The sequence below is a fragment of the Cetorhinus maximus genome, chromosome 11 (genome assembly GCF_964194155.1).
Source record: "Cetorhinus maximus chromosome 11, sCetMax3.hap1.1, whole genome shotgun sequence".
NCBI lineage: Eukaryota > Metazoa > Chordata > Chondrichthyes > Lamniformes > Cetorhinidae > Cetorhinus > Cetorhinus maximus.
The window spans coordinates 12916142-12942383 of record NC_135889.1 but is presented as its reverse complement, the minus strand read 5'-3'; the positions used below and the strand labels follow the sequence as shown (position 1 = coordinate 12942383).

Here is a 26242-nt window from a genome sequence, read left to right as displayed (position 1 = left end):
TTAAGGGATCCCTTGCTTTTGAGGCTTTTATTTATATTGGAATTGAAGATCCAAGTATTTCACGGAACAGAATAATTATCATGCACTCCAGTTTGTTATATCCGATGGGATCTTGCTGTAAAAAAATCGGCACACGTTGTTATTAATGTGCAAATCAGCCAGTTACAGGAGGCGATTAAAAGATACAGCGTGTGCTACACAATTCCCAAACCCATTGGTGGATTTACAATGCTACACTGTTTGCGTCACACAAACGCCATCTTGTCCTTGGCCTCCCCCAGTATTTTTAACGAGGTTTCATTATTAATGCAGTGTCAGTCCATCCGTCTGACCCAAGAAGTGGACAATTTAAATTGTGCAGTCTCATTCCTTCAGTTGTTCTGAGATTTTTTTTTAAGTATGTCAAACACAATTTTTTTCTTGCTTTTCCTTTCGATCTCTTTTCCTTCCTCTCTCCACGTGCCCAATTTTTCTCAAAAACTCATCTTATTTCCTTCTCCTGTTTCTTTCTCAAACCCGAAATCTAATTTGTTACGGACAGGAGGGAGGAGGGGGAAAGTTATGTTAAACAGCCCAGGTTGCTCCTCTCACCACCCATCTATAAACAGAAAGGCGTTTTGATTTTGATTTCCCTCTTTATAAGCCGTGGCGACTTTCCTAACCCTTCAGTTTTGGTGAGATCCAATGTTTATTAATAACCCCACAGCAAACTCGAGGTAGGGTAAACTCAGAGTTAGTTTACTTGCACACCCTCAAATGTGGGAGGAGTGTCACAACATAGTCCCCTGTGCATTCATACAATAAAAGAGGGATAGAGGAAGAGAGAGTTACAGGGCAAAGACCACAGAGAAAAGGATTATTGTTTCATATGAGTCCAGAATCAAAGTCCCATGGTGCATTCCTACACAAAAGGCAGCAGGCTGAACTGATGCTGAATAATTCCCTTTTCCAGTAGAGTTTCACGCAGTGATGAAGACAATGGTACAGAAGTTCCAGTCGGAACAGTGTAGATGGGGTCCAAGCATTCAAACCTAGACAAAGCCCTTTTTCTGAGCTGCTGCTTGGCAGATGGAAGGTGGCAGACTGAGCTTTGCAGCTCCACAAGGCAATATTACTGGTTCCACAAGCTAGTGGGGGGTGGAGGTGGAGGGGAAGGGGAGGGCGTCATGTCACATGACTCCCACCTCCCCACTTTGGCTTCGACAAAAAGGTGTGTATCCCTTTGTCTGGGTCCCTGAGATTGTTATTGTTCGAATTATTAAGTCTTAGAGGGAGGTTGCAGGGCTCTTTATTCTGGCAGACGAGTCAGCTCCAGTTGGCCAGCCTGGCTTGTGAAATGTAGATAAAATGTATAGTTCCCTTTGAATTTAGTCTCTGCAACCCTCAAGGGTCGTTAGGGTCCCTTCAGGTATAACGAGGTGAAAATTTCTTCGATACTGCCAAACAGCCCCTCTTGCCCACAGTCACAGACAGACATAGCTTTGGCCATTTTAAAAAGGGTCTTTGTCTTGTTTTTTAAATGTTAGAAATTGGCCATGAGGATATATATATATTTTATACAAATATAGACTGCAAGTTCTTAGCCCCCTGACACATTGCTTAAGGAAATAAACTGTCGGTCACTTGGGTAACAAATGTCCTGTTGCCCTCACTGTGTCATTAGCAGTTAGCATTTCCGACAAGTTGTGGCGTAAAATAATTATGGGCTGAAACGAAAGGTGCAGAGAAAAGTCCAATTAACGGGGATCACCGTGAGATGCCCCAGTCCAACCATATCCAGCTCAGTATGATTTTAACTTTGCAAATAAATTAGGTGCTGATCGGTTACAGGTAAAAGGAAATCGATATCAAGTATGCAATACTGGAAACCTGTTTGGCAAAGTGAGTTTTATTGTTTGCAAAGCAGGACAGGTCGAAGAAAGGATACTTCTGCTGGCTAGGCTCCAGTCAGGAACTAATAAATACAAGAGCATCAACACCCTGTTTGTGGGGAATTTTAATCGCTCTGTTCTGGAAGTTGAGTATCATTTTGGCATCACCCACAAGCAACACAACATGACTCGTGCTCATAAATAGATTAAGAACAAAAAAACTTGCCTAATAAAGTTACAGGGACAGTGATGTCCCTTTGATAGATTATGCTGTGCACTGATGAGAATGGGGAATATGGATCACAATGTGATGCGCTATTAAATGGATATTACTGCCTCAATGGGGAGTTTGTGGCAGGATCAGTTGTAAAACAGACTGCTCCAAAAACTCAGCTGCTTTATCCCCCTGTCGATCACAACAGGAAGTTTGTTCTACTGCACAGATTTTATATTTTTTGCTAACGATTTTTCTATTTCCTCGAGGAACATGGCAGGCAGGGGAATAACCTAGAATGAAATGAATCATTTTTTGCCCTCACAGCAGATGTGATAAAATGTAAACTAAGTCACTGAGTTACCCTCTCGCTTATTAACCTGCCAGTGAATCATTGGTCTAACACTGTCCCTGTTAGCAAACAAAACAGACACAAAGTGTGTGCAGATTTTGGCTCTAAGAGAATATCCATCTAACAGAGGCTCAAAAAAGAACAGAATACAAATCAGCATGATGCCACAACAAAGCACATGACCACAAATAACAGTGCAGTTCAGGGTACAACAGTGATGACACACTTCAAAAAGTGCTTCATTGCTGTAAAGCATTTCGAGACATCTGGTGGTTGTGAAAAGCACTATATCAATGCAAGTCTTTCTTTCCTTTTTCTCTGCAGGAGGAAGGTTTATGTACCGTAAGATCTGATTTAAAAGATGCATCCTTTTTCACTCTAGCATCGTCATCCTCTCAAAAGAACACTGGAGGCCTCTGTGGTGAAGGTGCAAAGGAAGAGCGATGTCCTGTGTCCACAGGGAACCAGGAGACACTCCAGACACATACTCAGAAGGCACTGGACAGATGCGGATGCCAATGCTAGGAGTCAAGCCCCAGGGGCCTGGGTGCAGTGCCACAAACAGGTCAATGACCTCATAGGAGTGGCTGAGGCCAGTTCATTTATCTTCAAATACTACATCCCACCAACTGCACCACTTGCCCCACACACTGCTCAATTCACCACACCTCCATCACTCAACTACCAAAAATCTCCAACAAGCACAACTCATACTTGGCATTCATATGCTCCACCGAACCCTCATGCACTTGACACTGTTGCAAGCCTCACACCCGGCAGATGCTGCAAACTATTCAACCACGACAGTCGCATCAGCCAAACAGATTGCACAACACTCACTGACACACTTCCCTCTCTTGTAGGAAAAGGTGGTACACAGCTGGAGGCAGCAGGAGCTAACCAGAGGGAGACAGGTGTGTCTGCAAGTCCTAACCCCCATTCAGGAGACAGTGGCTGGCTATTATTGGTCATAAGAGCTAGGTCCACGAATAGCCCATTCAGCCCCCCGAGCCTGCTCTGCTGCTCAGTAAGATCATGGCTGATCTGATTGTGGCCTTGTTTCAACAAGATCACCTCTCATTCCTCTAATTTCCGCCTTTCCTCATAAAGGCAATACCTTAATCCCAGGAATTAGCCAAGTCTGAACTGGGATGGTTATTGTTGAGACAATGACCAGTGGGAGGGCTGAAACCCCACTGAAGATGATGGTATCCTCATATCTAATCCTCCTCCTCAAATTCCACCATCCTCATCCCAAATCTCTTCCTATTTATAAACTGCAGATGGTGTAAACATATGCTGCTTACTTCCCACCCATTCCCTGCACCACGTTCTTAACCTTGTGCCTTTCTCCTTTCAGGTATCCAAGAAGTGCAGCCTGGTCAGGCAATGAAGGAGCAGTAAGAAAACAGTGATGCAGAAGACACAACACTGTCACTCAATTTCATGCACGTAGCCAGCAGCACTGATAGTGACGCTTTATGTAATTTACAGAATAGCATAAAAGCAGGATCTACACATGGTGAGACACCAGGCAAAAGTGGCCTGTAGCGAGGGTAGGAGGCAAGGACAACACAGTTGCCAGCTGGCCAGAGGTTGAAGTCATGTGCGAGTTCTGCTGTAAAGGGCCAGGCGAGCTCTTCAATGGGGCAGCCTACAGAAGAAGGCTGATGGGTATACACAACAAAATGTTTGATCCATTGGGAAGCCTGCGATCAATGTCAAGGGAGCAACAGTTTAGTACAGGGCTTTGCACAGAGCTTGGAGCCCACCCTATCCGGCATGGAAGTGGTGACCAACTCCATCAGCGTACTTGTGGGCCCAACCACGGTGCAGTGTCTAACATCTCAGCTGCCGCTGCAGCACAAGCAACTTCCACCAGAAGGCTGAGTGTGGCAGTAGAAGCTGCAGCTGCAACCTGGCAAGTTCATTTTTATAAACGACATAGATGACAATGTGGGAGGTAGGATTAGTAAGTTTGGGGATGACACAAAGACTGGCCAGGTGGTTAACAGTGAGGTTGAGTGTCTTGGGCTACAGGAAGATATAGACGGGATGGTCAAATGGGCAGATAAGTGACAGATGGAATTTAACCCTGAAAAGTGTGAGGTGATACACTTTGGAAGGAGTAATTTGACAAGGAAGTATTCAATGAATGGCATGACACTAGGAAGTTCTGAGGAACAAAGGGACCTTGGCATTTGTGTCCATAGATCTCTGAAGGCAGAGGGGCATGTTAGTGGGGTGGTGAAAAAGGCATATGGGACACTTTCCTTTATCAATCGAGGCATAGATTACAAAAGTAGGGAGGTCATGTTGCAGTTGTATAGAACCTTGGTGAGGCCACAGCTGGAGTACTGTGTGCAGTTCTGGTCGCCACATTATAGGAAGGATGTGATTGCACTGGAGAGGGTGCAGAGGAGATTCACCAGGATGTTGCCTGGGATGAAACATTTAAGTTATGAAGAGAGGTTGGATAGACTTGGGTTGTTTTCGGTGGAGCAGAGAGGACTGAGGGGCGACTTGATCGAGGTGTACAAGATTATGAGGGGCATGGACAGGGTGGATAGGGAACAGCTGTTCCCCTTAGTTGAAGGGTCAGTCACGAGGAGACATAAGTTCAAGGTGAGGGGCAGGAGGTTTAGGGGGGATGTGAGGAAAAGCCTTTTTACCCAGAGGGTGGTAACGGTCTGGAATGCGCTGCCTGGGAGGGTGGTGGAGGCGGGTTGCCTTACATCCTTTAAAAAATACCTGGGTGAGCACTTGGCATGTCATAACGTTCAAGGCTATGGGCCAAGTGCTGGTAAATGGGATTAGGTAGGTAGGTCAGGTGTTTCTCACATGTCGGTGCAGACTCGATGGGCTGAAGGGCCTCTTCTGCACTGTGAGATTCTGTGATTCTGTGCTGCCATGCAAGGCTAGACTGCCGCCACCATGCCTGTGGATTAAAATGTTCAAGGAGCTTGCATGGTGTCACAGCAGTCCAGCAATCTGTCTTTGAAAAAAAATTACAAGGATTGTTGAGGCAGTGCCCCAGAGGAGTGACTGAGGCTCAAACTGATAACATTCATCCTCCCATTCTGGTCAGTTCACCAGTGCCCTTGCTGTTGTCTGTCAGCCAACCAGCCCAGACTGCTGTTGCCCATGATGATGTGGTGCAGTCTGAGGCCAGGCCGGTCACCTGCTTTGTGTTGGGATGAGTTCTTCATGGACAGCCGGGCTAGGGTGTTTGGGTTCCCTCCTCGCTTTCTTCTCGTGCTCCTGCTCCTCATCTAAGCTTCTTGCCATACAGCTGGTGTCAAGGGCTGTCCCCGCACGATGGTGAGGTTGTACAACATGCAGCAGAACATGAGGAATCTCGACAACTGAGTACTACTGAGGGCTTGCAGGCGGCAGAAGCGTTGTTTCATTTTCACCAATGGTCTGCTCTACATGGTGTGTGGCAGCACAGTTGTCATAGTTTGCATACTGTGCCCATGTGTGTAGGTTACATACTAGAGTTGACAGCCATGAGGTCAGGGGATAACTGTTATCACCAGTAGTATTCCCCTTGTTTTACTGTGGTGGCTTAAATGCAGTCAACACGACAACTGCTGCAGAATAAAGGTACAATGACTGCTGCCAGGATTATGAGCATTGACCAGGATGATTGTCTGCCTATTTGGCATGTACCAGCTGGACACTGAGGGAGTGAAATCCCCTATCGGTTTCAGTATAGGGCAGGTTTGACATGCGGCACCTGAATAGGGATATGCCAGCAGCCAATATCACTCTTCACCATGGGGAAGCTTACAATCCTCGTGAAACCACATTCTTGCTCCACCTGTTTCTCCCTGGCAAGGGAAGTGTGAAAAGTAGTTAGCTCTCATTGAATAGAGAGCCTCAGTCACCTCCGTTATGGAACAGTAGATAGCAAACTGTGGGATAGCACAAATAAAGCTAGTCCAAGCCTAGAAGGAACCAGATGCATGAAAGTTCACTGGCCACAGTCACCTCACTGACAATGTGGTTCCGCTCTGAGGCTGCAGCAATGGCAGATTTCAGGGAGGATATCCTTACTGAAGTGTAGATGCTGCGTACATTGGGCAGAATTTTCCTGGTCCAGGGGTTTCAGGCTAGGAAAACAGTGTGGAGCTGTGTTGGGTTGCTTCCGATGCAGACCCGCTGATGGGTATATTTCCTAATGGCGGGGTGATATGCAGACTGCTGCCTAACGAAAGGAGCTGACTTAAATAATTGGAGGCCCTATTGAGATCAACTTTCCCGGGCCGCAGGCATTTTGCTGCAGTAAAATTCAACCTATTGTTCCTTGCTAAGGCTCAGGTAGGATAATTGCTCCCTGAATAACCATGGATAGATTGGCCTCCGCTCATCCTTCTCCTCCCTCTTCCAGGAACTGGCCCTGCTCCATGTGGCTTCTGTTCACTTTACAAGTTATGCTGTGTTGCAAGGGGAATGGCTACAATGGCACACATATCTGGGAGCAACTGGTTTGCATAGAGGCCTTGAAGTCAGCATCTGCCATGCCTTGTAAATGTCAGCAATTTTAAACAACAATAGAAAGCACCAAACACTTTCAGAATCAAAGCAACAACCAGAAGAGATCAACCAGCTACTAACTAATGATCCCTTTATATAGCACTGGTTTTGGAGTCCTTCCTGCTGCTTAAAGTGGGTTTAGCTGTGTGAGGTTAAGAGGGGGCGTTAGCTGGTGTGTTTTGGCGTAGTGGACATCATTTTGAACGCCAAACACAACGGCCGACATGGTTCCAAATTTCACACCATATGAGTCTGTGCCACAATATTAAAGGGAAAAAAAAAATCAGATTGGAGGTTTGACTTCTGCACCATATTTTGTGGAAAACAGAGAACATTTTATGAAAAAAAATTTCAAGTAGCTCAATAAATCAGACAGGCTTTGAGTGAACACAGGGTAAGCCAAACGTTGGACCGAAGGGAATGAATTACTGCAAAGTCTTACCGTATTGATACATTGCCAGAGATCCAACGTTGCTCTCATCTGCCACTGAAACACACAAAGAAAAGCCATTTAAAATTTCCTCAGAATACCTTCTGTCTTTCCCTTCAGCCGTAGCTCAGCCAGTAACAACTCTCGTCTCGGAGTCAGAAAGCTCTGGGTTCAAGAGCTATTCCAGAGACTTGAGCACAGAATGTAAGCCAAAATTCGAGCAGAGGGAGTAATGCACTGTTGGATGTGCCCTCTTTCAGATGAAACATTAAACTGAGCCCTATCTGCTCTTGTTGGTGGGCATAAAAATTCTCGTGGCACTATTCCAAAGAAGAGCAGGTGAGCTCTCCTCAGCATCCTGGCCAATATTTATCTCTCAAGCACTGTCATTATAAATGGCCTGGTCATTCTCACATTGCTGTTTGTGGGACCTTGCTGTGTACAATTTGGCTGCTGTCTTTTCTACGTTGACTACACGGCAAAAAAAATACTTAATTGGTTGTAAAAAGTGTTGGAATTTCCTGAAGTCACGAAAGGCGCTATATAAATGCAAGTCTTTCTTTTCACATTCCATGACAGCCCCTCCATGCTAATTGCTCCCCATGTCTCCAAGTCCCTTTGTTGTCTGCTCTATCAACTCTAATTCGCCATTAAATCCAATCCTAACTTTTCTCATTTGCTGCTCCTGACACATTGCCTGTGTCTGCCAACCAAAGTCGCCACTCAAATTTTTCTCTTTCTATCTGCTTCCACAGCAAGACAAGTATTCAAGGAGTCATACCGGAAAAGTGGCCTGTCACAGTTTCCCCTCACGTTATTTTTTTATTAATCATTCAACTGATCATTTTCACACTTGGAAAGGAAGGCAATTGGTTCAGGTACCAAGCCACCAGGAGGTGCACCCAGTTACCGACTAACATTGAGTCCTTAGGGCAAACTATGCTCAGCTTTTACATTTGCACACAGCACACACACTTAAATATTAATGTAAACAAACAAATTCAGCGATGTATGTTAATCAGAACAAGTAACAGGTAACTGCATGAATTATTCAGTGTCCACAGATTATATTTTCACTTTGATCCAGTGTTATTTAACGTTGTTAAATGTGAAATTGTGTTTTGCAATTGCAATACAACACTCAAGCAGCTACTGTCAAGGGGCACCAGGAAGGTTTAAAATTGCACACTGGTTTCACGAACCATACCAGACTCATGAAATCTCCTACAGTCGCCCAAGTTATCTTTGTTTTTGGTCTTCCTTCCCTTTCCTGGAGCTACATAGAATTTATAGCACAGAAACCGGTCCATTCCAGTGTTTACGCTCCACACGAGCCTCCTTCCACCTCCCTTCATGTAACCGTATTAGCATACTCTTCTATTCCTTTCTCCCTTATTACATTTTCAGCCTCCTATTAAATGCGTCTGCATTATTCACCTCAATGAGGCAGCAAGTTTCCACATTCTAAACACACTCTGGATAAAGAAGTTTTGCCTGAAGTCCTTATTGGATTAGTGGCAATCTTACATTTATGACCCCTAGTTGTGGACTCCTGCACAGGGGTAACATCTCTGCAACTACCTTATCAAACCCTTCATAATTTAAAGGTTCCTTTTCTTTTCCCAGAGTTAGAGAGCCCCAGTTCAGTCTTTCCTGATAATTATAAACTATAAATTATATCAATTATAATTCTTGTAAATCTCCAGTGCCTCTGCATCCTTTTTGTAATACAGGGACCAGAATTGGACACATTATTTCAAGTGTGCCATTCTTCATGCGAGACTGTAGTTCTTGACTATGGACATCATCGAGTCAATTTTGACATTGTCTTCACTCTATGTCAACAAAGGTGAGAGAGTGCGGTGGTGGGGATAGACTTTGAAGAAGGGTCAGAAGCCCAACCTGATTTTTCTCTTGCCCAATAATGGAGCACAATGCCAACTGAACCGGCTTGATCAGCAAATACGGAAATGTTTCTGGTCAGTAAATTTTGAAATATTCAATGTCCTCCGCTGGTGGCTGAAAGGAGTTGGCCTCAAACTGTTTGTACAGAGATTGAAATCCCCTACTGGCAAGGAAGCTACTCAGGGCTAAAGAAGCGGTTGGGGATCCCCATTTCATTATTTTCTCCCCTCTTCGTCTTAAATGCCATTATTCAGGCCTATCCCAGAATAGGAAGAAGCTGAGGTCTATTTAGGCATTTCCCCCAACACATTTGTGACGATGCATTGCCCATGCTGTGGTAAAACAGAATTTGTTAACAAGGTGGGGTACTCCACCTCCCCTTACTTATGCAAGGCCGGGTGGCGGACGGGAGCGGGGGAGGGCGAGTCGGTGATTGAACTGTTGGCAGAAAAGCCAAGTCTCAGGAAACATATGGACGATAACAGATTCTACCTCAATGTGTCACGTTCAACAGGAATGGATTCTATTTTAAAAACATTAACTAAATAAAGCCAATTATGAAATAAGTTCACCTGCTTTTCCAAGATCACCCGTAGACCCCAAGCTAACTCTAACTCAGGAAGGTCTTGATCCAGGAGGAGACTTATTGGGCATTACCTGGAGCAACAAGTTCCGGAGCACGATGAGCGAAAGGGCTTGGCAGCAACAACCCTTTAGGAGCCACCAAATTGCTGAATAAAACAGCCACAGTTTCCCGCAACTTCACATGAAAACTCAAACTGTGTGGCCCCACTTATAGAGATTCGTTTCAGCTGAAAATTTACTTGCAACTGGAGAGACTGAATATCTGATCTTGCAGAGATGATAAATGGTCCTTTATTTAATGTTTGCTGTAAATTGAGATTTCTACATGCAGTAAAATGCTCAGACTGGTTTATAAAACAGAAATAAAAGAGATGTTGCTGTTCTGGGAAATACTTACAACCACCTAAACTGATATAGAATATTAAAATCTAAGTAATAAAACCTAAGTAATACCCAGTATTTAGCTACGTGTAACCAACACAAACTGAGTGGATGCCATGATGTATCTAACACTGTGTGGGAAGTATTTCATTAATTTAAAACATATCGCAGGTTGGCTTGGATGTTACTGAATACAAAGTTTAAAATGTGTATCATGCTGTAGTCATTTATAAATTACCATGGGAGCAGGTCATTGGTTCCCTTCCACCCTCCATATAGCTGAGCTTATCCAAAACTCTGCTACCCATATCCTAACTCACACCAAGTCCCCCTCACCCATCACCCCTGTGTTTGCTGATCTACATTAGTTCCTGTTCAAGCAACACCTCAATTTTAAAAATCTCATCTCATTTTCAAATCTCTCCATAGCCACGCCTCTCATTATCTCTGCAACTTCCTCTGCCCTACGGCCCTCCGAGACCTGTTTATCTCCAATTCTGGCTTCCTGCACATCGCCATTTTTCACCATCATTCATGGCCATATCTTCAGCTGCCCACGCCAAAGCTCTAGCATTCCTGCCGTTAGCCTCTCCATCACTCTACCTCTTTGAGCAAGTTTTGGTCGCCTTCCTAATATCTCCTTATCTAGATGGCTGTCAAATATTGTCTAATCATGGATCCTGTGAAGGGCCTTGGGTATTTTTAAATCAATTTTTTTATTCATTCATAGGGTGTGGGTGTCGCTGGCAAGGCCAGAATTTATTGCCCATTCCTAATTGCCCTTGATAAGGTGGTGGTGAGCTACCTTCTTGACCCACAGCAGTCCCTGTGGTGTAGGTACACCCACGGTGCTGTCAGGGAGGGAGTTCCAGGATTTTGACCCAGTGACAGTGAAGGAATGGCGATATATTTCCAATTCAGGATGGCGATGAGCCTGGTGGGGGAACTTCCAGGTGGTGGTGTTTCATGTGTCTGCTGCCCTTGTCAATCCAGATGGTGGCGGCCATGGGTTTGGAAGGTGCTGTCTAAGGAGCCTCGGTGAGTTCCTGCAATGTAGTCCTCCACATTAACGATGCAACATCAATACATGTTACTCCTGTTGTTGCTTTAAAAAACAGGTGAAGCTGCTGGAACTCAGCAATGTTGCTGGACCAAGCAGTAGGAGCACAGTTCACAACAGTTGATTTCTCGCATTGGGAGCTGCTGGTTTCAGCTACTCGAATGCAAGAGGTCATTAAGCAGGAATCAGGCAGGCCACTCCGCCACCCCCCACCCCCACCCACCCAGGAAAGTAGGGCACAAAATCTGAAGGGTGTTGCAGGCCCAAATTACTCCCTCACACAAACCCCTCACTGGAAAGATACTTATCTGAGACCTGAACAGTATGTTGAACAACCCAATCACTTGGTCATGATTTAGCATCAGCTACTGGAAGAGCAGAGTTTCGGGAAAAACATACTTGGGAACAAAAAATGTGTAATGGGGGGAAATTTTAACTGAACCTAACCACTAGGAAACTGGCAGTTTTATATCTGACCTTGCTCTCTGTTGAAGTCGATGGAGAGAAATATTGTGCCAACATAAAATTGCACCATTGTGAAACCAGCATTCCATATGATTTCCCACCCTGCGAGTTAGGTTAAAATTACAACAGACTTGGACAACATGTAACCTCCACATTCAGCCTAAAGAACCCTGTGTGACCATTAGTTGTATTGGGTTCTCTTTCATCAAATGACTGTTTGTCACCTAATATTTATTACCACCATTTGTATCTTTTAAAATCTGCGATATTTACAAGAGTGCCACTGTCACTGACATCTCTGAGCTTCCGGGGCAAGGTGGGGGTTGGGGGGGGTGGGGGTGGGGTCACTTTAAATTTTAGGGCTTGCAGGCAAGAAAATCCCAGTGCCAAAGCTCCTTTTTAAACACGAGCTTGTGCATTTAGTGGCCATGCAAACATTTCTGAGTCAAATTGGACATGGCGTATCAAGTGAACTGCTTGTCCTGGTTTTGTGCAGGGATGGGTATTGTGTTTTCCTGCTCTCAACCAGACATGCACTTGAAAGAAATGATTAAGAGAAAGCACCGGATCATAAATCAATGTCCAACCTCAAGAGTTCATCTAGAGAGTGCTGCCCTAATGACTTACAGCCATTATCCAAACTCCAGCCTCATGGTATCTGACCAGACAATTGAACTTACAAAGGAATGCACCTGACCCACTGGGTTTAACTGTTCTAAGCAAGGAAGTCAAGCCTGTGCGGGGTATTCATGTCTCAGTTTCACGGCCTTGCCTTTCAAGTATTTCTTCACATAATTAAAAACAAAACTTAGTTTGCAGTTGAATTCTCTCCTCCCATCCAGCCTCAAAGTTGTCTCTGCTGACCCTTTCATTTTCTGAAGCAGGTAGTTTGTTCTGGGGTAGGCAGACAGGAACAGGCCACTCAGCCCCTTGAGCCTGTTCCATCATTTTCACACTATCCTGGCTCGTGCATATAATCACCATTTCTTCATTATCACTGGGTAAAAAGTCTGGAATTTCTACCTCCCAATGGGAGCACCTTCACCACACAGATTGTATTGCAGCAGTTCAAGGAAAAGCTGTGTTTGCTAGTGATGTCAACAAACCCCAGAATGTATTAAAAAAAAGCATTGCCCTGAAATGGAATTGTTCTCCTGACAGCAGAGAAGGATGAGGGGGAAATTATTTGGGTGGGGGGGGGCGGGTGGCTTTAGCCTTGCCCCAGCTGAGGCCCTTAAGTGGCAAATTATTGAGCACTTAAGTACCGTTTCCCACCCGGACTCAATTTTTAGGCTGGTGGGATGGGTTCAGGGGCGGAGGGGGAGGGGGGTGCAGTCCCAAAGATAAACCAGGTTCAGGCCACAGGCAGGAAGCGGGGTTGTCGCCTCCATCAGCAGCCCCCTTTTAACACCAGGCACCCCCCTCCCCCCTTAAGGTCTGGTCAGCGCAGGTACTCCCTCCTCCCTGGCCTCTTCACCAACACCCCAATCCCCCTCTGTCCACCACCCCCGGGGCTCACCTAACCTTCTTGCTTGGGTTTTGGAATTGCAATGCTGTACTGACTAACTGGCTTGCCACGGTCATGTGACTCTGCCATGAGGCACTCTGCCTCTGGGGGCAGACATCTTAGGTTCGTTTAATAAGGGCTCTCACTGAGTACACACTTATACATGAAAAATAGCGCCAGAGGTGGAGAAAAAATAGATTTTTGAACCCTGTAAAAGGAGCAGAGAAGACACTAAGAACCCAGGAACACAGAAAGGTTCAAGTCTGCAAAAAATGATGCTGAAAATAACAAAGGAAAAGAGACAAAGGCTGCAAATGAGACGGCTCAGAAAGAGACACAGAACAGTACAAATCTACAAAAAAGCTGCTGAATAAAGGACAAAAGAAAAGCACATCCGAAGGAAACAGAGGCTGCAAGTAAATTACTGAGTGAGTAAAAATGGCTACAGTAAATTTTCCAATCACATCTCCAGTCCAATTGAAAAATGATGCATGATAAATGATGCATCCACTCACAATGGCAAAACAATGGGATTGCAACAGGCTTAATGAACAAGTCTGAACCGATACAAGTAGCCACGCTGTTAACACTGCTGGGGAAGGACTGCTTTGAAAGCCTTGAATGCACATTTTGAACCCCGAGTGAATGTTACATATGAACGTTATGTATTCAACACTAGAGTTTTGAGTGAAAATTAGACCATTGGACGGTACGTCACGGGAGTAATGCAGCTTGCAGAATCATGTGAATTCAGACAGCTAAAGGGTGATCTGATTAAAGATAGATTAGTCTTAGGCATGCGGGACCCCTCGGTGAGAGCAAGTCTACTGAAGGATGAGAAACTGACACTAAATAAAGCGATAGAAGTGTGTTGAAATGCAGAAGTTGTGAAACAACAGATAGAGCATATGTATGGCAGAGCAGACTAGGAGATACGTTATGTTGAGAGACAGTCCAAGACAAAAGAGCTGAGCAATCGCAGACAAAAGGCGGGATGCAAAAATGCGGAGGACAGCATGCATGGGAAAAGGAGGATTGCCTAGCATGGGGAAAGCAGTGTTTTAACTGCAAGAAGCAAAATCACTTTGCAGACAAGTGTTTGACCAAGAAAATGAAAAACAAGCCTATACAGATGGCCACTGGAGAGGCATCAGCAGACGAGCCTGATGAAGAACTACACATGATACAACAGGTTGGTTCAGTTAAGTCCGCAGGTGACAAATGGTTTGTGACTGTTACAATGGTGACCCCAGAAAGAAAGTATCAAGCAAACAAGAAATGTCAGATGGACACAGGTGCATCATACAACATCATGAACTTCACAGGCTTGTGTGAAGTGGTCCAACATGGTGATCCAAAAATGAAGCCCTCGAAAGTAAGACTGAGGCTATATGATGGCACGATACTTATACTGAGACGACAAATTAGTCTGACAACCCAATGCAATGGCAAGAAGGGAGATCTCAAGTTCCAGATCATAGATGGGAAGCAATGGCCACTCATCTCAGCTGGATCAAGTCTAAAGCTTGGGCTGAACGTGCCAGCAGAGAAAGGGCAACATGAAACTCCAGAGCGAGGGAGACAGAAGGCCCAGAAAGATGGAGACAATATTCAAGTGAACTGCAAGATGGTTGCTGACCATATCAGTGCAATGAAATGCACAAGCCAAAGGTAAATGAAGCTGTTCCACAGGAACTTGTCCAGAGACTAATGTCACACCACACGCGAATTACTCTTCCAATAACAAAAAGGCCGCTGAAACCAGAGGTAGTACCAGGCATGAATGAAAAGATCAAGGTGAAACAACAGAAAGCCAAATTTCAGTTTGACAAGACTGCCAAACCATTGCCAGAGCTGAGCATTGGAGAGCCAGTCAGGATGCAAACCTTTCACTCTCTCAACAGGAGTCAGCCCACGTGTAAACTTGGCATTTGCATAGAGAAATTGTCACCTCGATCGTACACAGTGGAAGCGAACGACCAAATATACAGGCGCAACGCAGGCATATCCAAACAACCAGCGAAGCTATTCCTTCACAGCAATCGGGCAGTCAGGAAGAAGGGACCTCACCAGTTGTACTGAGTACAGAACTACCACCAATCCCAGAGTTCCATGAGTCCCCAATGTCATGACTCACTGGGGATAGTGCGCTGTAATATCAAGCCCCACTGTTCCCTGAGCCATAACAAATATGAAAAGTTTGACTGAACCACCAGATTGCCCCAATTCTACCTAACTGTTTAATTTAGGTTAACAGAATATGAGCACCAGGCTTGTAAGCTTAACAAGTAAATAACAGTTTATTCAACAAACTCATTAACCAGAGGCAAAAGAAAGAAATATGAACTGCTAATATCTAACTCCATAACTTAAACTCTACCCCTTCTTAAATCTCTACACACACGTACAAGGCACATACAAGACACACAAAAACATGGATTTTAAGGGTGGGATACAACAGTTCCATAGCACCAATTCCGGAGTACAGGATTCGATGGGTTGATTTTGATCAATGTCTTCCAAGTTCCTTTCAGTTCTTGTTGATGACACAAGGCGGTCTTCCAACGCTTTCAGTATTTAGTTCACTGGTTGAGCACTTGCCTTTCAATGTTTCTAGTGGTGATTTTCCCCTTTGCCTCTTGATAAGGGTTTTCAGAGAGAAAGAGCAGGTTATAGAGGAATGAGCAGAAAAGGCCAGCTAGCTATTATTCTGGAATTTTTGGAATCTTCCACACACAGCAGCAAGAGGTTTTAGGTCTTGTTCCTTACAGGCTAGGAGCTATCCTGCTTCATCGCTCTCTCACAAACCCTGGTCACCTGGTCAGCATCATTGCCAGGCAGCTCCCTTGGTCCAGGGTTCCTTTCCGGCACCATCCTGCCTTTCATGGCACACTCTGTTCCAGGACTGCAACATTTTATAAATATCTCTCATCCTGTTCTAGTGGACATATCTTTCAAACTGCAACTATTGTAATTTTAATCCACAGTCCAACGGAAAATAAAAAGATATGTTCTTTACAATAGTCCAACAGAAATAAAGAGATATGTTCCTTACACCAACAACAGCAATGGAATACTAAAAGTCACCAAGGCAACAAGTACCACGGGAATAACACTCTCCGGACAAAAAACATCACCCAGAAGAACAGCTAATGACAATGCACACATGTTCCATTAAGAGACCTGCATGGTTTGAAGACAGTGTGCAATGCATGTGCAGAGACTGACTAGTAGACCAAACAGTTGTCAATGCATGAGAACAGTGGGTATACAGTGGGTAACTTGGGCAACTCACAGTCACACAAGATTGTGCAGGCAAATGTGACTTATGTTTGCTGGGGAAAAAAGAGGATGTTTGTATCTTTCTTTTAACATGAAAAGGGGGATGATTGTCTCTTTATTACATGAAAAAAGAGATATTTGGGTTTTGGAAATGCAATGGTGTCCTGACTAACTGGCTTGCCATAGTCAGGTGACTCTGCCATATGGCACTCTGCCTCTGGGGGCAGACATCTTAGGTTAGTTTAATAAAGGCTTTCACTGAGTACACACTGAAGAAGTATAGCTGTCCTTATACTTGAAACAGTCCCCGGCCTGAGACCTCCAAAACTTACCTGGTCCGGGACTTAGGCTCAGGGGATTGCTTGCAGTCCCATTGCTGTCTACTGCAGCTTCTGGCAATGCAGCCAATCAGGTTGACCAGCCGCTCTCTGAGGTGGGACTTCCTCCCAAAGGAAGGGCCAAAGTCCCGCCTCTGCCTCCAGCTGATTAGTGCTTGTTGGAGCGTTAAATGGCTATGAGACAGGCAGTATCAGTAGTGATGTGTTCCAAACCCACTCTTTAGATGGCGGGAAGGGAAACCCCATCATCCTAAAAGTCCTGGCCAATGTTTTGATACAGTAGATAGGGAGAAACTGCTTCTACAGACAAGGGGGTGGGTAACCAGCAGACAAAGTTGTTGTATAATTAACAACAAAATTCAAAGTTCTGCATTAATAATGAGTAGAAATTCTTTCACGCAAAGAATTGCTAGAATCTGGAATAAGCTGCCTGGTGGGGTGTTGGACACAGATTTAGTAGTAACTTTAAGAAATCAGATATATACTTAAAAGGAAAAATTTGCAGAACTAATGAGAGAAGGATAGGAAAGTGTGACAAACTGGATAGATCTTCCAAAGAGCTGGCATATGAAAGGGATAGAACACGTTTTATGGTTCTACCAAGTAAGGTCACCTCTACAATAGATGCTGCACAACAGGATCACACACACCTATTGTTCTATTATGATTTAAAACTTCTTTGAAGGATTAACAATGACATATATACTAAAAGCTTTGCCCATTAAATGTGACCACAATGTCCACTTTATACAACTTTTTTTTTGCATCAGCGTAGTGAGCAATGATTTCAACTTCTGCGAAGTATAGAGATTGCCCATTATAATTAAGTCTAAAGTAAGTAGAGCTCCCAGAATTTACAGAATAATTATAGGGAATCATGTTTGGCAGATTATAGGAATTGTGGCTACATTCAGAAAGGAAGGAAGCTGGGAATGTGACACCCAAAAGGTTAAAGCAGCATTGCTCAATGCAAACTGGAATGGAAGGCCACAAATGATGTCAATGCTACATCTCAGAATGACTTCTCAACACTTTCTTCTGCTTCTCAGCCTTACATGGCGGCCACATCACAGAATTATCCCTATTTTCTAAGTTTCAACTTTACACACTTGATGAGACCAGTTGGTTGCCCTCAAGAAATTCCCTGCCATTGGCAAGGAAAAGATCCGTAAGAATTTTTATTTCACATATAATTTACCAAACCCTAAAAATTCTTGGCAAAATAGGAAGAGAGTCATATTGTGTTATTCTGTGAACAACTGTGTGCTGCATTTTGACCCAGTAACCAAGTTAGATCACAGGCACACACAAAGCAGCCCAAGGACATTATAGGCCAGTTACACACAACAACATAGACCCATTGTACCTAGTGTTCCCACCTGGTGATCTTAGCAAATAATGGCAGGGTTAATTTTGGATTGTAAGAAGCTGTGTATGAACTACAGGGTATTGTCAGTGCCTGTTAGCTCAGGCCTAACCATTGGCAGCGGTGAGTTGATCTGCCTGGGCCCGACATTCTGGAATTTCCCCCCAAAACCTCTCCACCACTCCCTCCTCCTTTATAACACTCCTTTGAGCTAACTTTTTATCACCTATCCTGATATCCCCTTGTGTGGTTTGGTGTCAAATTTTGTTTGTTAATTGCTCCTTGGCCCATTTTGTTATGCTAAAGGTGCTATATAAATGCATTTTAATGTTGTCTGGTGAAGCTAATTTTCAATACTCATTATTATTAAAGGTATCTTTCAGCATGGAGTCTAACATTAATGAGACTGAACTGGAAGTATGGAGGGATCTTGCCAGGCTGGTGTGATTAAACCTCTAATATATGGAACTTAATAATCATCATCCAGTTATACTCCCCTGTGAATTCTATAAAGACTGCAATTCGCTGTGATATCAATGCAGTCTGTCCCCAACTTCAATCAATGTCACTTTGGTGTTACTTTTAACCATCATTAACACTACTTTCATCTTATTAAGACCACAGTATAGATTACAAGAAAGCTACAGATGGCAGGGAGAGCACAAAGATCTAATTTAATCCTGGGGGTTCAGATGACATCTATAATCCACTCAGTTTTGGCATGTTAAATGACAATAGGGTGCAAACTATTTTTAATTTATCTTCTCTACGTTAGTTATTTTAATTGGTTCTGTGAGTGACAGGTTGGCTAGTTGGCCCTTACCCAAATCCATGCTCTTCGAACTGCTGATTTTGCCAGGAGACTGCCGCTTGACAGTGTTGCTAGCCTGACTTTCTGTAGCTCCAGCCATCGGCCTTTGTTGCAGCATTTGTGAAGCAGAATTGAGGTCGGAGCTGTGGAGAGAGCGAGAGCTAGGCATAATTAAATAGCATATTAAAAAACAAAGTTTCTGCCCACCACCTCAGATGGCAGCATTGTGGTAACTATAAACTGCAAACATGGACCACAGTCTTGGGCATTCATTGCTCCAGTGAATCCTTAGTCACTCTGTCAGCCATTGCTCAGTGGGTAGCACTCTTGCCTCTGAAGTAGAAGGTTGTGAGTTCAAGTCCCACTCCAGAGACTTGAACACAAAAAGCACTCTAGGGAAAACATGAAATAAACGGCTGGTTCATGTGCTATTATCAATAATAACCCTTGCGGAGATAGAATAGCTACTCAAACGATGCCCAGTGGCACAGGAGTTTGGCTATTGCTCTGGAATGATTCTGGCATTCAGTCGAATGCATATTCCTAAGGATACTCAATCTCACAGCATAAATTATTAACATACACAATCTAGCAGTGACAAATACCCTAAAAACACAACAGCACATTAGTCACTCTGCAGAGACTTCAATTTGTATGACATGGCTGGTAACTGGGTAGCACATATGCCAGGCATTTCTATTATTCATTTTCTCCTTCCTCAGTTTTGATCAATTAAAGAGTAAATGTTGACATCTAAAGTAAACTATCATCAATTTTCAATATTTAGTTCTGAGCTGAAGTTTTAATTGCTTTCCTCTAAGCTTTTGTGCTCAATATTTATCCCTCAAACGACGTCACTGTAACAGATTATCTGGTCATTATCACAATACCCTTTGTGGGACCTTGCTGTGTGTAAATTGGCTGCGACATTTCCTCCATTACAACAGTGACTACGCATCTTTCAAAGCACTTTGGGACATCCTGAGTTCATGAAAGGTACTATATAAAGGCAAGCTTGCTTTCTTTCTTTCTCCTAGCAGTGTGAGGAGCTAAATTAACATCAGTAGAGGTTCAATCAGTACCTCCAGCAAGCTACAGTTACACACATTACCAAGTTAATGACTAGGGTTAACTTCTGGTTACGAACCTTTTATCTTCACGAAAAGACCACATTTTGTACACTCCCATGGCTTCCTCTTCTTCGGGATGTGGTGGAACCGGAGGTGGAATTTCAGCCTCTCCGTCATCATTCACTGAAAACATAAATAAACAAACAAGACTGTAAAATAATATCCTAGAAACTGCAAGATCTAGAAACAACTTTGCTTACTACATTCTATACCGTTAGAGTGAATGGTGAGTGAATCACTTCACTGCATTGGGTTATCTCCAGTAAAAAGGAGACACAAAATAACAGGCATTATGATTCTAGTCACGCACTGCATGGACACATTCCCAAGAGGCTAGTGTCCAGAAAGAGCACTGCCTCTGAAAACATCTCAACTCAAAAACCATTGTGGATTGCTACAGAGTAACAAAATGTCCATGTTCTCAAGGAATGTGATTCCTTCAAAAGAACTGCTTTCAGAACCTTTAAGAAAACACTAATGTACTCTAAATTGAGCAAGAGCTGGGGATGGCAGAGAATGTGACAATATTACCCAAATGGAAGCTGAAAAATGACACAAATGTGGACCACACAGGCAAACACATGGACCCAAGGCTTGATACAGTATCCCATCAATATCCTGTACTATTTGAGATAACTGATAGCATTAGATCTTGGTAACAGTTATGGTGTGACAAATGATGATGATGATGATGATCGCACTTTTATGCTTGGAAAGGGAATGTGTTTCACTGGAGTTCCCTCTATGTGAGGTTTTCCTACACAACGATAAGTGACTATGCTTCATAAAAGTAACTCAATGATTGTGAAGCGCTTTGGTACATTCAGAGAACACAAACCAACGCTATAAAAAATGTAAGCTCACTCTTTATTTCCCTACTTGCTGTTGCCGAGTACTCGAAGCAGACACTAAGCCATCAGTGCCAATGTGGATGCTTGGCCGAAAGTAGTAAAAGTGTAAGTTACAGCAGGGTTAAGGACAACAATGATGAGGATTGCAACAAATGTCACAGTTTAGAAAAAGAAAATGGGCTTCTACAGCTGGGAATTTCTCAGTTTTCTGATATTCATAACTTAACTCAGTTGAATTCTCAAAATGGATGGTGGATTGGGTGAAGTTGGTTGGGTGGATGTGGGTAAGAGAAAAAGAGAAGCTAAATACATAGGGAGATCATTCTGGTTTGGTCTTATGCCAGCATGCAGCCAGACTAACAATATGACTTCTGGCGAACATTTACATAAATATTTCAAAATTCTCATTGAATATACATTCCACTGACAAATAAAAACTCCATGAGAAAACTCCACATGTGGCTAACTAAAGTAGTTAACAATACTTTTAGATTAAAGGAAAAATCAATGGGACTAAAAGCCAACAAATCCCTTGGGCTTGATGGCCTCCATCCTGGGGTTCAAAAGAGGTGGTTGCAGATTTAGAGGTTTGTAAATCTTTGGAATTCTGTACCTCAGAGGGTTTTTGATGCTCAAGTTGTTGATCATATTCAAGGCTGAGATCAAAAGATTTCTAGACTCAAGGAAATCAAGGGGCAGGGAAGGGAAGTGCAGCTGGTAGGGAAGTGGAGCTGAGGTTGAAGATCAGCCATGACCTTATTGAATGGTGCAACAAACTTGAGGGAGACACGTAGTCTACCTCTGCAGCTATTTCATATGTTCTTATGGGAGCAAGGTTTCCTCTTTCAATGATCTGCTAATAGTGACAGAGTTTTCAAAGTGCAAAGATAGGGACAAAAGCATGGAAGAAGATATAGAAGAACGTGGCCCATTGAGCACGTTCCTCCCACAGCTTTGCACAATCTACCTGACCCTTGAATCTATCTCACATATTCTATTTCCAAGTAAGGTCTTTGCAAGAGTCTTCCTGCCTACCTCCAAAATGCAATAATATAGTCTACATGGTATGTCACTCATCCTTGACTGGCTGTTTTTCTTAGTGTATCGTTTCTGTTTTCCTGGCAGCTCAGAAACAATAGCCTGACTGGGCCAAAAAAAAAGCTGTGAATGGAACCGCTGATGCAAACTAATAGCTTGTAATCTGCAAGCTTTCGCTACCTAAAAATCCTCCTCTTTAGAAAATATTGCATAAAGTTCAGCTATTAACTATTTATACAATACATTAATGCATCTTAAACTTGCTGCAAAGGAACAGAAATAGGCCATTCAGCACGATCATGGCTGATCCGTGTCTTAATTCCATCCACTTGCCTTAGTTCTCTAATCCTAAATAGCCTCAATTAACAAAAATCTATCAATCCCAGTTTTGAAATTTTCAATTAGCCTCCCCAGCCTCAACAGCTTTTTGAGGTAGTGAGTGTGTTCCAGATTTCCACTCCCTTCACAAAGGTGAGGAAGTGCCTCCTGACCGTTGAGTGAGGCAAGGGAGGAGATAGCAGGGGCGCTGGCAATAATTTTCAATACCTCTCTGGCCACAGGAGAGGTGCCAGAGGACTGGAGGGCAGCCAATGTGGTACCATTATTCAAGAAGGGAGGAAGGGATAAACCAGGGAACTACAGGCCAGTCAGTCTAACCTCAGTGGTGGGAAAACTATTGGAAGCAATTCTGATAGTGAGGAGGATAGCCTTAGATTACAGGAGGATATATACGGGCTGGTCAGATGGCTGATCAGTGGCAAATGGAATATAATCCGGTGATGCACTTGGGCAGGACAAACAAGGCATGGGAATACACGATGAATGGTAGGACCCTGGGAAGTACCAAGGATCAGAGGGACCTTGGTGTGCATGTCCACCGGTCCCTTAAGGTAGTAGGACAGCTAGATAAGGTGGTTAAGAAGGCATATGGGATACTTGCCTTTATTAGCCGAGGAATAGAATATAAGAGCAGGGAGGTTATGCTGGAACGGTATAAAATGCCAGTTAGGCCACAGCTGGAGTGTTGTGTGCAGTTCTGGAATCCGCATTATAGGAAGGATGTGATTGCACTGGAGAGAGTGCAGAGGAGATTTACTAGGATGTTGTCTGGGCTGGAGAGTTTTAGTTATGAGGAGAGATTGGATAGACTGGGTTATTTTCCTTGGAGTAGAGGAGATTGAGGGGGTACATGATTGAGGTGAAAAAAATTATGAGGGGCATAGATGGGGTAGACAGGAAGGAACTTTTCCCCTTGATGGAGGGATCAATAACCAGGGGCCGTAGATGCAAGGTAAGGGGCAGGAGGTTTAGAGGGGATGTGAGGAAGAATTTTTTCACCCAGAGGGTGATGGGAATCTGGAACTCACTGCCTGAAAGGGTGGTAGAGGCAGATACCCTCATAACATTTAAGTAGTATTTGAATGCGCACTTACAATGCCATGGCATACAAGGTTATGGGCCTAATGCTGGAAAATGAGATTAGAAGAGTTAGGTGCTTGTTTGACCAGCGGAGACTCGATGGGCCGAAGGGCCTTTTTCTGTGCTGTAGACCTCTATGACTCTATGATTCTATGATATCGCCCCTAAACAACCTAGCTCTAATTTTAAGGTTACGCCCCATTATCAAAGGAAACATCGAACCCATAAATCATCTGAAGCACCTCAATTTGATCAACCTTTGATCTTCTATTTTCAAGGAAGCACCTAGTCTATGTAACCTTTCCTCATAATTTAACCCTGTTGGGTAAATGAATTTGATTCTGCCGTACCAGGAGCTTACCTATAGTCACCCTCTCTCGGAAACCAGGTGATTGGGTATGCCACTGGCTGGTACCGTTACTGCTGCGAGTATTGTGTATTTGCACACCACCAACCTCCAGACGATCCTAAGAACACAAAACACATTTGTCAGGCTTTAAACAACTTGCATGGAGCATGTTTGTTCAACAATGCTGCTTTTCTGATTAAATCTTTCTGATATCCAATATTTACAGTGCTAAAATTTGGAACCGATAAATTAGAACAACACATAGAACGTGAGTGTCATTTCTCAAAGTCAGGAGATGCCCCCAACAGGCTGAGGCACCTCAAGCTTACGTTGTGCTTCCAAGGCAACTTTTAAGGCCAGATCGCTGATTATCTGAAACTCTTGAATTGAACAATTTAAGGAATCTCTTCAGGAACGTCCTTCAATGCACTGTTGAGTGGGTCTTCTCTTGATCCCTATTCCCTCTACCTCCTAGTCCTGCAAGATGTGTCAAGTCTTAAGTTAATCTTAACAGAGAGGCGCACACCTCCCATGAAGCATGGCTAGGATACACCACTTTATTTTAATTTCTTTGAATTTTCTCCACTTGGTTCCTCATACTTTCCTTAAGATTTGGGCACATTCAATGGATGGAAAATCCTAGAACCTACATCCAACCTTAACTATGTGAGCTGCCACTAGGTTAAAATTCCATTGGCTAGTAGTCAAATGATTTTCTCATTTCCAAGAGGCTGCCAAAGAATGTGGATGAACGTCTTTCTCAGCATATCATCTTCACTTGGACAGAAAGACAGAAAAAAATATATAGGAAGAGAAAAATAATAAAAAAACAAAGGGAAAACAGGAAGGGAGGGGAAGAGAGGATAAGGAGCGAGTGGGACAGGGGGAGAAAGGGAAAATGGGAGGGGGAGGGGGAGGGAGAGAAGAATGGGATGGAGCGAGAGGGGAAAGTGAGAGTGGGAGGGAGGAAGGAAGAGGGGCAAAGGATGGGGGAGGATGGGAGGGAGGAAGTAGAAGAAGGGAGAGAGGAAGAGGATAGATCAGGAGAGACACGAGACAAACCAACAGAACTCAGTAAACAGAAAATGGGCTATTATAGGTCACAAAGCAAGTCAAACAGACCAATGAAGCAAATGCGCCCCATGAGAATGATCCTGGCTAACATTACCAAAACACATCTGCTCTGTTGATCAGCCCTCACATGAAGCTCTTACAGAACTCCAAGGATGAGTCCTACTCCTAGCCAGAGCAAGCATTTACCATTCAAGGCGCTTATCCAGAAGAGCATAGAGAAGTGAGTGTTCTGACATGATTCATTATAGAGGGAGCCATATGCAATGGACTTTTATTAGAGAAGGCAAATCGTCAGTCAAGCTAGAGCGAGGAGCTATTTTTTTTTTTCAAAACCAAGCATGAGCACTGCATGATCAATTATAGCCCATCATAATGTCTTCATGTGAGTTTCAAAAAAAACAATTGTCCCCACTATCCAATGACTACAACTGGTTTCCTGTTCCACCATTGGTTGTTAAATATAAAACTCCGTCACACAGATGACCTTCACTTGAACCCGCAGTCACTTGGTTAAAAACATTAATGTCCGCACCCAGTGATTATTCACGGGTGTTGCTTCTGGAATGTTGGGAACAACAGCACATGGTCAGAATGGAGAACTGAAATAGAATCTCAGAGCACAGAAGGCCATTCAGCCCACTGAGCATGTGAAAGAGCTACCAATTAATCCCACTGCCCTGTCCTTTCACCGCGGTGCTATAAATGTTTCCTTTTCAAGTATTATTTCATTCCCGTTTGAAAGTTATTGTTGAATCTGCTCCCACCGCCCATTCAAGCTGTGCATTTCAGAGCACAACAACTCACGGCATATGCTGTATATAAAAAAAACTCTCATCTCCCCTCTGATTCTTTTTGTCAATTATCTTAAATCTGTGTCCTCTGGTTAAATAAAAACGGGATTCTCTTTAAGTGAGGAGAAAGCATTTGGCCTGATGGTCGATCTCATCGAAAGTTAAGAGGATTTGTGTGACTTCATTCTTCTAAATCAGTCTCACTGGGAATTTCTCTGCAAAAGGTTTTCTGGAATATTTTTATACACTGAAGCATTAGCATTGCAAATTTCTTCCCCTTTTCCCCCAACCCCACAATCTTTGCTCAGTCTCTCCTGATGGCAGCAACTCGTGATCAGACACAGTTGCATGGACACGCGAAGTCGGGGTCCCATCATCTTCATTCGCCAGCCTAGACACTAACTCTGGCTGACCTTTTTGCCAAGTAAGCCCAGGGGCAAAACAGCATCATAAAGCATGACACCAAGGCTGAGATCAGTTATCT

At 43.7% G+C, this 26242-nt stretch overlaps 1 protein-coding gene across 1 annotated transcript in view; it reads right to left on the bottom strand.

Moving 5' to 3' along the window:
* The window catches only part of LOC144686400 (partitioning defective 3 homolog B-like), an 877073-nt gene that overhangs the window by 370420 nt on the left and 480411 nt on the right, over window positions 1–26242 (bottom strand). The window contains exons 13-16 of the mRNA XM_078551550.1: window positions 23906–24011; window positions 20254–20359; window positions 19119–19249; window positions 7419–7463 (exon numbers count right to left, since the gene is read on the bottom strand). Of these exons, the coding sequence (XP_078407676.1) occupies window positions 7419–7463; window positions 19119–19249; window positions 20254–20359; window positions 23906–24011 (388 nt within the window). The remainder of the gene's footprint in view (window positions 1–7418; window positions 7464–19118; window positions 19250–20253; window positions 20360–23905; window positions 24012–26242) is intronic.